The 13,160-nt window shown below is 41.7% G+C and overlaps 1 protein-coding gene across 2 annotated transcripts in view; it reads left to right on the forward strand.

Annotated features, from left to right (window-relative positions):
• Positions 1 to 12,493, forward strand: part of znf385c (zinc finger protein 385C) — a 185,720-nt gene extending 173,227 nt beyond the window's left edge. For both annotated transcript variants that reach the window (XM_083780357.1, XM_083780358.1), the window contains 5 exons: positions 2,077 to 2,445; positions 2,677 to 2,864; positions 4,360 to 4,458; positions 7,587 to 7,676; positions 9,159 to 12,493. In XM_083780357.1, the coding sequence (XP_083636483.1) occupies positions 2,077 to 2,445; positions 2,677 to 2,864; positions 4,360 to 4,458; positions 7,587 to 7,676; positions 9,159 to 9,386 (974 nt within the window). In that variant the 3' untranslated portion in view covers positions 9,387 to 12,493. The remainder of the gene's footprint in view (positions 1 to 2,076; positions 2,446 to 2,676; positions 2,865 to 4,359; positions 4,459 to 7,586; positions 7,677 to 9,158) is intronic.
• The last annotated feature ends 667 nt before the right edge of the window (positions 12,494 to 13,160 follow it).

Here is a 13,160-nt window from a genome sequence, read left to right on the forward strand (position 1 = left end):
GGCACAGGACATTTGTTGTGTGTCCTGAGTATTTCAGCTACTTTATTCATCACCTGAATGTCCAGAGCTGAGACTCGCTAGGCCTTTTTGGGAAGGTCGCGAGACATGGCCAAAGCATTTCCGGGGATCCCCAGCCAAAAACGTTGAGAACCCCTGTTCTAGAGGGTTCTTTGACTCCTGTTGGCTGCCGTGTCTTCCCCGGTAAGATGCCTGCTAACTCTAAGATCAGCATCGCTCTTCCTCCGCAGACGTCTCAGGTGGCCCCTGTCTTACACATAAGCCCAGGATCATACCAATCCATGCCCTTGGGGAACTTGAATCCCCCAAGGGGGGTCACTCTCATTACAGAGAGGCAGCTGTCTAATCTCATCATTGTATAGGTTCCTTTTTCCGCTGGGAGAATGAGAGAGGAAGACCCTTATCTGCGTGATGAATTTACTCAGGGACGTAAAAAAGAGGAAATCAATGGAGCCCAGTAGGAAAGCGGAATGGCGGTGTGGTGAAAAGGGAGTAAATGAAACGGAGATATTCAGGGAGTGTAGCGCAAAGTGTGTGATTCCCTCGGGAGGACCAGGGGTGGGGTGGAGGAGGTATATAATGGAACTCTGGTGACTTATCGGCAGGGCCTGGCAGTCGATGGGTTTGTTTATATCGACTGAGCTTTGTGTCCATTTTAAGTGTGGAGCAGAAAGAAAGGGAGGGAGGACTTGGAAGGACATACTGTATACCAGGGGTAGGCAACCTTAGGCACCAGTGCCAACATTGGCACAAAGGAGGGTGATCATTGGCACACTGGCAAACTGTGTGTGAGAGAGTATTTTTGGTTTTAAATAAACTATTTAAAGAAATGCATTCAAATAAACGAAGTCCCTCACATTTGTGTGTAAATTACATCATGCATTCTACATTCATTAAAACTGAACTCTGCCCTGAGTCTAATGATGATCTGATATTTAAAAAGAAGGAAAAACTTGTTGACAAGCTAAATATGTTGGAACTTTTCCCGTGGTGTTATTAAAATTAATGTTGATATGACACACTGATGATCTAGAAAATAAAAAACATGGCACTTCATTTAAAAAAGGTCACAGACCCCTGCTGTATACTGATGGCCTTTACTTTCCTAAATACTGTTGCTAATCTGGTCTGGTCCACATGGTATTGAATAGGCTTAAAGGACAAACTTCATGTTTTAGGTTGTTATTAGAGAAAGTCAAAGATGAGTCTTATTCTTTTTTCATTTGCTGCTTTCTTTCGTTTTAGGGTTTTTTGCTCTTTTTGACAGGGGGGCGGGGGCATTCGAGCATGGGGCTAAATATGTATTTTTTTACAACATTTTATGGTGATTTATTTTTGTATTATTTACTATAGTCCTAATAAACCCTAGGAAATTACATCTGGCCACAGCAGATCACAGGATCTACTGAATGTGAAGGTAGCCTACTGGGGGAGGCTTATACTGTGTGTATAGGCTCAATATGTCAGTTTGTCACATTCAATAGATCCTGTGATCTTTTGTGGTCAGATGTAATTTCTTGGGGTTTATTAGGACTATAGTAAATAATAATAAAATGAATCGCCATAATATTTTGTAAAACAATACATATTTAGCCCCATGCTCGAAGGCCCCGCCCCCCTGTCAAAAAGAGCTAAAATCCCCAAAACAAAATAAAGCAGCAAATGAAAGAAAATTAACCCTCACCTTTTAGTTTCTCTAATAACAACCTAAAACATGAACCTTGGTTGAAAAAAACTAAAGTTGTCCTTTAAAGTAAAAACGGCACAAAGCTAGCATATTAAATTCACTCTTAATGTGTATTCCAATGATATATAAAAAAACTGGAGGGGTTATTTGGAGCTTAAATATTATATTGACTTGGCACTCATGAAACTAATTCCCTCTCAAAATAATTTGACGTTTGACTACTGCAGCTTGTAAAGTGCATCTGCCAGCTCTGTGATAACACCAGTGACTCTAACAGCATTGATTCTGTTTGAGAAACATTGTGCCTCGTCTGCGATTCATTTATTGGAATGGGAGAAATAATTCATCCTATCACTCACTCATTCCCACAGGCCTACAGAATGATCTAGAGACAGCCAACCTTGAGGTGAAGCTCGAGGAGAGTCCCGGGAGCTCGGTCATGCTGACGCCGGTGTCCGAGGTGTCTTCTGCGGAGCTAGCCACCCTGTCCCCACCACAGGTGTCCCCTTCTTCCCAGCTCTCTGAGACCGCCTCAGACACCAGCACCCCCGAAGTCGCTGAGGTGGCGGAGGGCGCGGGCCCTGCCGCTGAGTCAGGGTGCCAGCCAGACACCTCCAGCACAGATGGGGAGCCCCGCACAGATGACGACAAGGACCCTAAGAAAAGCAAGGCACATCTCCATTGTCCTGTCTGCAAAGTCACAGTCAACTCCACCTCACAGCTTGAGGCACACAACAGTGGTAAGACATTAAAAAAAACTGCCTCTTTCAAAACAAATTCACAGTGCAGGGACAAATATTATGGCTGTGACTTTTAATTTTCACTTTATAATTTGTTGCATGACCATGTCGCTAGCTGAAAATAACAGATTTGTCAACCAAAGAAACTATTATTTTCATAATACAATGAGGCCATACAATGAATTATAAATGAGACTTAACCTGTTTCCTCCTTTGCATCCTATTTGCCAGGCACAAAGCACAAACTGATGCTGGAGGGACAGAGTGTCCAACCACGGCGCAGGGGTAAAGTGGTTGCGGCGCGCGTGGCTTGCAAGAGCAAGCGTCTGGGTAGCAAGGGCAGTGTGGGGGTGCCTAGCAAGAACTTCCAGTGCGAAGTGTGTGAGATCTCCGTCAACTCCGAGACCCAACTTTCCCAGGTGAGGGCAAAAAGCTAGCTATACAGCCTGTTTAATGTGTTGTCCACACTGTGGATTTCTACGTCCTTTTTCGCACTACTTACAAATCAGAGATGGAAAAAGATGTGTGGGGTGTTGTTTTAGGTGTTAACTGACTGTTTGAATCTGCTTGAATGAGACATGCCTGCATGGGTTTGCCCACTGATAGAGTAGCATTTGAACGTTTTCCACCCTCAAAGGTGCACTGGTGGGCAACGTACCAGATTCATGGATCACATGTCACTGTGAATTAACCTAGAAAAAAAGGAAAACTCACAGGAGATTAGTGGGACCCATGGTGAGTTACGAAGAGCAGACGGCAAGAGCTATCAGCCCAGGGCTGCTGTACCCTCCCGGTGGTGAATGAAATGAAAGACGAGTAAGGGAGAGAGAGCTTGGAGAAGTCCTGTAGATTTGTCAAGGCACCCTGAGTCTGAGTGTTGCTAACCTGATAGGAGGTATTCAAATGGCTCTGGGCATAGAAGTCTTGTTGGCTGTTTGTGAGGAAAGCCAATTTCTATTGAGCTGGATGATGGCAAAGAATGTCTTGTGCATCGCCTCATCTCCGGTCAGTGATGATGCTACTAGGCCTGGGCAATAGGTATATCAATGTTGTGCTATTAGACTAGATATCGATTTTGGATATTGTAATATCTGATGAAAAGTGTTTTGGTTTTTTGGTTTTAATCACTTGAGCCCTATTTTATACTTGATTATTTGGAAAATATATATTTTGTCACAATAACATATTGTCACAATATCAAGATATTTAGAGAAAAATATAATCTTTTATTTTATCCATACCCATATATTTAGTAGCTACTATAATTAATCAGATGTCCTGAACGTCACAAGCTACAGTAGCACAAGCTTGCACATTGTGATAATATTGCACAGGCTGACCTTATGTCATGTTTCAGCCCTCATTTTAAAAGCTACAACAAAGGCGCCATAATGATATACATCAGTGTTGTAATAATGATGATAGTAATAATGTAATTAATGATTTTATTAAAACGCCATTCAGAAGTTCCCATAGAAGAGAACCCTTTTTTCCCACAGCACCTTGTAAGCCAGGAGAGGAAATGAGCTGTAATTAAGCCAGCAGTTTCATTTACAGTCGTGTGAATAGAGCCATTCAGAGGATATTTTTATGAAATAATATATTTTTTATATAGTGTGGATAGTGTGTCAGAGGAGTACAGCCAACACCAGAGGGTTTAACGCTTGCGGGTCCATTTTTACACACTCAGAGTTAAATGAAATTAAGGATTTTGAGGGGGGTATAAATTATGATCGCACAATGTATTTTCAGTTTGTCTCTGTAGTTGTACGTAACTATACAGCATGTTGTATATTACAACATCAGTTAATAGTGAATCAGCTCAGTGAGGCTGATACAGTTGAAGTTTTATGTATCCACTGTGGGACCACAAACAGATGCTTGTTAGTCATGTGTCTCTTCTGGTCTCCACAGCACATGAATAGCCGGAGACACAAGGACCGTCTGGCAGGCAAACCTCCCAAACCCAAGTTCACCCCCCACAGCAAGAGCCAGCCAACTTCCAGCTTAGCGGTAAGACACCAACAAACAAACAAACGAACAAATACTTGACTCAAATGTGCATTCATTCACGCATGCACACACGCACAGTCGAGGGAAACCAATCCAAAACATAATTGACTTTTGCTACAGTCAAACATATAGTACGATAAACATAGTGGAATTGCATTATTTTAAGGGAATTCATCAAAAGTCTAACTAACAGTGTTGGGCAGTAGCTAGCTACAAGTAGCGAAGCTACATAGCTTAACTACATTTATCAGTAGCTTGATGGTAGCTTCACTCCTTTTGAACCAAGTAGCGTTTTTTGTAGTGTAGCTATTTTTAGACCCAAGTAGTGACGTAGCTTTCAACAAAAGCTATACGTTACAAATTGACTGTTAAATAATGTTTTGTGGGGGGAAAGAATCCATGATTGGTTGGTTTAGATAAGAAGAGTCTGACACAGCAAGAGGATCCCACGCAGCAGCTGTCCTTTTATCTCTAGCACAACACAATGAATTACTCACCTAATGCTGCCTGCAGGTTCCATGTTTAATTCCAGCGTGTGTAACCTACATTTTTTTTTTTTTTTAAAGATATTTTTTTTGCGGCTTACGCCTTTATTGATTTTTTAAGGGATAGAAAGTAGGCTGACAGGAAACGGGAGAGAGATGGGGGATGACATGCGGTAAAGGCCGTGTCGGGTCCGGGAGTCGAACCCGCGGCACACCGCGACTGGATCACCAGTCCGGTGCCCAGACCGTTATGCTACGGCCTGGGCCGTAACCTACATTATTGTCTAAGTGAAAGTTTTCATATTGTAAATTTGATCGCTAACGTGGTTTAGTGACTATAGTACTTTGACAGCTCATTCATCGTAGCTTGTTTACAAGTCAAACGGACTTCTTGTGCAGAAACTGCCCCATCAAAATAAGAGCCACTTGTATTGATTAGTCAACACTAGTTTTATTTCTAAGTCTACCTACAGGACATTAACATCTCATTTAAGTGCCTGTCAGCATTCTCTCAATCTGAGTATCCCATCCTCAAATATTCGGTAAAACAGTGCCTATCGAGGCAACAGTCTGTCTTGAGAGACTAGCATTCTCTAGTCTAAATTATGTCTCTCAGCTGGTGTGCAAATGGCTAGGCTGTGGCAATAATAATAATTAAAATAAAATAACAAAAAATAACTAAAATCGTTAATTTTTTGGAACCATGAACTTTAGTTCAAAATGTTGAATTATGAACTGAATTAGTTCCTTTAAAAAAAATTAACTGTGAACTGAACTATAGTTAATAAAAAAAAGAACTTTCCCAACACTGAACACATGAATCAGCTGGCTCCTGACACCGCAAGGTACATTAATACAAGTAAATGTGAAAAAGTTGACACCAAAAGCCAGACAGAGGGCTTGTTTCCTGTTTGTTTTTTAATAAAAAATCAAACTCAGCATTTTTGCCTGCCTATAGGCTATTTGTTCGGTGGAAACTTGATCATTAAGTTGATAAAAAATATTTTAAAAAAAGTAGTGTCCATGTAGCTAGCTACTTTTGCCATGTAGCTTATAGTGTAGCTTGCTACAATTATCTGGGGATAGCTTCGTTGTAGTTGAGCTATATTTAATAGAGAGTAACTGGTAGTGTAGCTTACTACATTTTCCAAGTAGCTTGCCCATCACTGCTAACTAACTTCATGACACCCAATTAAATGTATCAATGTTGGCATTAACCCAGCCCTAGCCCCTATAACATGTGTTATCCCCATGTATCCCCAAAACAAACATACATACATGGTACAAACAAAAAAGACAAACAAACAAAAAATGACAAGACAAAAAGGCTGCATTCTACTCAATCTTTGACCTCACTGATAATATCTGTGTGGTCAAAAATTGCTATATTATATGCCAATGCTATATTATATTGCTATATTATATGCTATATTATAGCAACATAAGTGTCTCTCAAACGGTTTAGACTGATTTAGAAGGCATTTGTAGAATCAGTCTTAAAGGGATCGTTCAGATTTTTTTTACTTAAGCTGTATGAAATACTTGCCATTAATATAGTGGTTGCAACTGTATTAATTGATTGCCAGAGTCCTGTGGTGGGCGTTCTGCTCTGGTTTTGGTCAATATTAAGTAGTTCCGGTCATTTTGTGGGGGGCACTGGGGCCACGCAGTAAAAGTTAACGTCATTTGTATTGTTGATTTATTTCAAAAATATCAGCGCAACTTTAAACCCTAATCCCTAATCCATAGTACGATGGTGTTGGTGTTGCTTGCAGACAAGAACAGATGTTCAAGCTAACAAAAATCAGTTCTCGTCAGTCGTCAGCAAGCAACACTATGGTACTACCAAATATAGCCCATCTACAAGCCCACAACAAGTGAGGGAGGGCAGAATCCATTTGCGTCGGCCGGTCCGTAGGTGCGTCGGCCGGTCCATGTTTACGTCGACCGGTCCGTGTTTACGTCGGCCGGTCCGTGTTTACGTCGGCCGGTCCGTGATTAGGTCGGCCGTTCCATGATTAGGTCGGCCGGTCCGTGTTTATGTCGGCCGGTCCGTGATTAGGTCGGCCGTTCCGTGATTAGGTCGGCCGGTCCGTGATTACGTCGGCCGGTCCGTGATTACGTCGGCCGGACACAATAGCAACATTTTAGACTGCATCATTATTGTATATTATATTTAAAAAAATAGCCGTATTGAATTAATACATATTTAATTATTTGATAGGCAGGCAGGCAGGCAGGCAGACAGACAGACAGGCACACAGACAGACTGTCTGTCTGTCTGTCTGTCTGTCTGTCTGTCTGTCTGTCTGTCTGTCTGTCTGTCTGTCTGTCTGTGTGTGCGACGTATTTCATGTCGGCCGCTAAAAATGCATTCGGACCGACCGGCTGACCTATAAAAAGACCGGCCGACGGTGCTTACCGGCCGCCGCGAAATGGATTCTGCCCTTGCTGCAACAAGTCGCGTCACAGTGTGAGCTTGTAGATTCGGCAAAGAAACTAGGTTTAGAATGGTGCTGTGCGCCCCCCCCCCAGCTCAGACAACAGCAGCCTGAATCAGCACTCCAGATTAATCACTTCTTTGCCTCCTGTCATGTTCGCACATGCTCACTACTGTGTGTGTGTGTGTCCCCTATCCTACAGACCGTGAGATGGAGTAGCTATGCGGGCGGGGCTGTTTCTGCCATGAAGAAAGTATTCAGCCAGTACAATCTCACCTCCTTCTCCTCTCAGGTCAGTGGCATGCATGGGAGGGGCTTCAAGCTGGCTGACATTTATCTAGGGCTGCAACAGTTAATCAAACTAATAGATTTAATTTAATTAATAATTGATCCCTATTTTGGGCAAATCATTATAGGCAAGAGGTTGAAAATAGCCTGAAACGCATCGCATGAGCTTGTATATCTGCTATTTTCAGAATTTTGCATCATTGTACGATCATTAATAAAATCATGCTTAAATGGTAAATGTATTTCTTCTTTACAAAATCACAAAACTATGTTAAACTAAAGGTCTCCACCAGGCCAGGAAGGTTATTGAGGCCTCCTGGTGGCGCTATAATAGGCCAATGTGAAAAGGGTGCCATTTCTTCTTACTCCTTTGATGGCAATTTGAGTCATGATTTGAGGAATTTTGTTCCAAAAATGCGTTTTTCAAAGGTCCACCGCTTTTTTTCAAAGATGGTGCTATAACAGGCTAATGAAAAGGGTGGGATTTATTCCTCAGCCTAGTTAGGAATGTGTGTGCAAAAGTTTCAATGAAAGAGTTCATGATTTGATGCATTTTGTTCATAATGGGCCAATCCTGCAAACTGCCGAAGCCAATGTTAGCCAATTAACTAATTAAGATCTAATAAAATACCTGACAGATACATCTTGATCACATGACTACAGAAATACTGTGTATCCCATGCCTTCGCTTTGGCCTGGTGGAGACAAAAATGTGCTTCTCGATTATTTGGAAAAGTAATCAATAGACTTTTCGAATTAGAACACGAATAGAACACAAAACATTGGTAATCAGTGGTCTAACTCTAAGTCAGTGTACTACCAACATTGTTATCAGCATTCAACCCAAAAAGATTTTGGTCGAGCTCTAGTATTGTGTCCAGAGAATGAACATTTTCTTTTTTAGACCTGTCTCCAGTGATCTGCAATTCTTTCACAAACCAAGTCTCAAAAACATACTTTTAATTAAATATGAGGCAGATATTCAACAGAACATGAAAGAGACATAGCTTTTGAATATCTATTTACATGAATGTTTTGAATGTGAGTGAGGATCCATCCAAGCATCAAGCTAGATATCTTAGCTGAGCAGAAATAATGAATACCTTTTATATATTAAGAAACTTTGGAAAGACCTTGGTTAAATGTCCTTGTCTTGATTGAAGAATGCTACAAGGTGTGATCAGCTCTTAGCAGATGCCATTGCTTTATCATGTGCAATTGAATATGATGGTTGTGGTATTTAGTGGTATTTATTTAGTAACATAACTATGCTTGTTGATGAATTGAATTCATAGGACCACAATGGATACAAGTCCTCAGGACTTTTGTGTTATCCTTTTAGCCCAAATGTATGACTGTACCCATGCTGTTTGAATTTCTGTCTAATAAGTAAGTGTTCAATCAACGCATGAGCTTGAAAATGCCCCCCAGAAATAAGTCTTGATATATTCTTCTTTCTCACCTTTGACTCTCCCATCATCTCTAGACCAAACTGGCCTTGCATAAGCACCTGACCAAGAGCCTGGCATCTGGCTTCCTCCCAAGTCCCCTCACCCAACCGACTTTGTGCACGATGGCATCTAACCCACTGGCTCTGCGCCATCCGGTGGGCACCACCTTCTTTCAGTCTCCGTTCCTGAGCCCTGCACTGTTCCGGCCTGCCCCGGGGCCCTTGCGAGCCACACACACCCCCATAATCTTCTCCCCTTACTAAGAACTCCCCACGTCCCTTGAACTCCACCCTTTCCCTTTACAGAACCCCTCTGCCCTCCCTTTTAGTGTGACCCACATGACAGGGGCCACACACAAACTATGCAGCCTGCCAGACCCAACGTGGAGAGAAGGTGTAAGCACACAAGCCCTGCTGGCCCCCAGCAGGCCACGGCACCAGAGCACAGGTCCTGTTCTGAAGACCAAGGTCTTACTCCCACCCCTCCCACCCCCACCTCGCCTTCTATCCCATTCTGATCCTCCTGTCATGACCTTAAGAGCAGGCCACGCCTCCAGGAAGTGACTGGTGCGAGAAGTCTCTTTTATAGCCATTTCATGGGTAAACATGGTTTGGATTATTGATATTATTGTGTAATTTATTAGAGAATAAACATAGAGAAGTATAGATGTATGTTTAGTGTGGTTGCCACAAAATAAGGTCCCTTTACTTGATGTTCTTTTAAAACATTTTAACTTATTAATTTGGTTTTTTTTATGATGGATTGATTATTATGACAGCAACTGAACCCAAGTCGCCCTCCCATATGGAAGCTGAAACTATGGGTAGATAAGCTGACAAGTCCTTTCTTCAGCACATGAGCCCAAAGCAGATGTCACAAGTTGAAGGGATGCACAAAGTGGCAGAAATCAAGAGGTCCTTGTCACAAGTCTTTTTTGTGGACGTGTCACTGATTTTCCTCAATCCTTTAGAAATGTTTTTGGCATATCATATTTCTGTACATGCTCAAAACCCTCGTTTCCCAGAGCCCTGAACTCATATGCATATGTCACAGCTATGGCATACGTATGTTTCTTTCTCTCTGACTCACACACAGCCAGGTATAGTCACTTCATCATTTCTTTATTTAGAATCCCATTCATTATAAACACTCATCAAGGTCCTGAATAGGCCATCTTGTCAACTTGATTTTGTCAATTTGAAAATAAGCCTTTTGGAGTTTTTCTTCTTTTTATCTGCTCCATAGCCTAATTGCCTGGATGCTGCTTCACGAAAAGCAACATCAAAAGATTGTTCATCATCAATAAGTTATGAATGACTCACATATGCTACAATCTTTAGTTTTTCACGTTATGAATCATTTACATGAAATGCCCTTATTTAGTTTCTATGGTGATCCCTGCTACCTCTATTTTGCCCAGCATTTTCCACTCTGATTGATTCCAACACATACTGTACACCTACATGCACTGACAAACACACACACACACACACGCACGCACGCACGCACGCACGCACGCACGCACGCACGCACGCACGCACACACACACACACAGCAAAATCCAGAGTTACATTGAAACTCAGGATATTGCAATGCACACATACATTAAGAATTTAAAATAAAACATCGAAGATTACTCGATTGTGATTGCAAAAACTCAATGAAAGGTTTTGACACAGTGGTGTGGATGCCCGTATTTGAGTGGCATCCCACGACAGAGTCTGCACGCAGCCAGTGGGGGAACAAAGCACAGTGCCATGGCAACCACATTAAAAGCACCTTAAAACCGATATTATACTTACAAAAGCAATGGAAATTGTTTTGACGTTTATCTCTTCTTTTAATTCCTCTAGTTGTATGTTTTGACAGTCTCATGCCAATTTTAATTGGTAAAAAAAAAAGAAAAACAATCAAGTGAGAATGATTTACGATATGGTTAGGCTCCAACTGAGACAGGACTGGCTCTCAGATCTTAACTTTTAAAAGCAATACACCTGATATGTTGATGCTTATTACTCTTTTGTTTCAAATTGAATGATGGCTTTACCTATTCTGAACTGAAAAACTCCATTGTAGTAATGTCTTCTGTACTCCCGTCTCCTGCACAGACAAGGGATGACTCTGTATTGTGTGAGTGATGTGTCATTTGAGTCGGGTTAATTCTGGATGAGTTGTTCTCATTATGTACGCCCTTGATGCTCGCTCAGTGCACACATTGTGACTCTTATGTTTACCCAGAGGGTTCTTCAGCTGAAATCTGACATTGTTGTTTTACTTTGTTGTGTGTCTGTGTTTGTGTGGAACAAACAGGCGGTTTTATGCGTGCCACAGAGCAAACAATGTTATGTAGACAAGTGTTATGGGTAAGTGTCAAAAGTGCAACATCGGATGTCATTTTGCTGTTGAAACCTGCCCCCAACGCTTCATCTCTCAACCTGGTGCTTGACGCGCACAGCCTCTTGATGACCTATTACTCTGTACTCTCCCAAACGGCGCACCTATACCCAAATCCACTTAAATTACAGTAACAGAGACGATCCTATGCATTTTCGTTGTGCAATATGTATAGTTGTCTGTGATGCAGCATCGCCATCTGTTGTGAAAACCTTGCAATTGCCATCTTGTACTCTAGTGCTTCTTTCTCTCCACGTCAACCGTCGATCTGTTCTGTGTTTCTGTTGAGGCTCCGGGTCTTTTTGGGAATATGAAGCCACCACAGGTCTCCTTGCCATACCAATGTGATTCTCCCCGGTCACACAACTCAGTGAACCAGCCAGCCTATGATCTTCACTGTTTGTTTGTTTCAATGGGAACTCTAATGAAATCTTTAAATAACAATTACAAAAAAAAGAAAGAAATCTAGAGAAGGCAAATTATATGTATAATCCATAGAATAACTATAGATATTTTATCATAGTTGCTATTGCTATCTGTATCATGATGAAATGCTATCTTAGAGGAGAGTAGATGATGTTATTGTAGGCTATGTACAGCATACACAGCTGTAAGAGAAAGGAATAATTATTTGCTCGTATTTTATTTTGTTTGTTTATTTTCATGGTTTTACTTACTTGTTTTTTAAGTACAAGAGACAAAAAATATTCAAAACAAAGTGCTGGCGTTGTTTATTTATTTAATGAATACACATACATACACATTAGCCAGGTCTTCTCAGGGGTAATAGGTTGGGTAAATGTTAACATGAGCATCCGTTCAGGGCATTCCGCTCTGAGGCAACGCTGTAAGCCTGATTTACTTATGCCGTACAGCCATGTTGCTCGCTCGCCAAAGATTATAGCTAATACACAGGCTCAGGGGTCACCAACATGTCCGCACACTGACAAATGTGTCCGTGGCAAAGACTTGGTCTTGTCCGTGGCAAATTCTAGATTTTCTGTTTTATAATGTTCTAATTTTGATCATAACACCCACTTACTGAATGTCAAGCTCCAGGTTGATGTACAGTCAGTCAGTATATGTACAGTATGACACTTATTTATTATGACACTATGGCATATTAAGAGCACTAGTGGTTCTCAAATGTTGAATTTGCAAGAACCCCCTTAACTCTGAGGGTGTTCAAATGGAACACCATTTGAACACTCAGTTACAGAGTTACAGACCTGATATTCAGGGCTATGTGTTTCTGGTAATATTATTGTCTCATTTATGTCCGTGGCAAAACACCGGCCAACATGACGATGACCCCTGCACAGGCTCACGACACATGTTTATGCACCACATTGTGAGCTTGAGCTATATTGTCTGTGAGCGACACTGTCGTGTGACAAAGTGCTATAAATGAAGCAGGCCTGCAGTATTCTACCGCAGAGAGGACATGGGATGGATTTGTGACAATAAAAACCTCTTAGAACTTGTATAAAGCTTTTAAATTAGATTCATTGTACCGGTAACTGTGTGTGTGATGTGTGTGTGTGTGTGTGTGTGCGTGTGTGTGAGCGTGTGTGTGAGTGAGCCAGGGCCAGATTTTTCATTGGGCTAGTGTGGGCTGCAGCCCGGGGGCCCCCTGTGGAAAG

Source organism: Protomyctophum parallelum (genome assembly GCF_964188405.1).
Source record: "Protomyctophum parallelum genome assembly, chromosome: 13".
Lineage (NCBI taxonomy): Eukaryota > Metazoa > Chordata > Actinopteri > Myctophiformes > Myctophidae > Protomyctophum > Protomyctophum parallelum.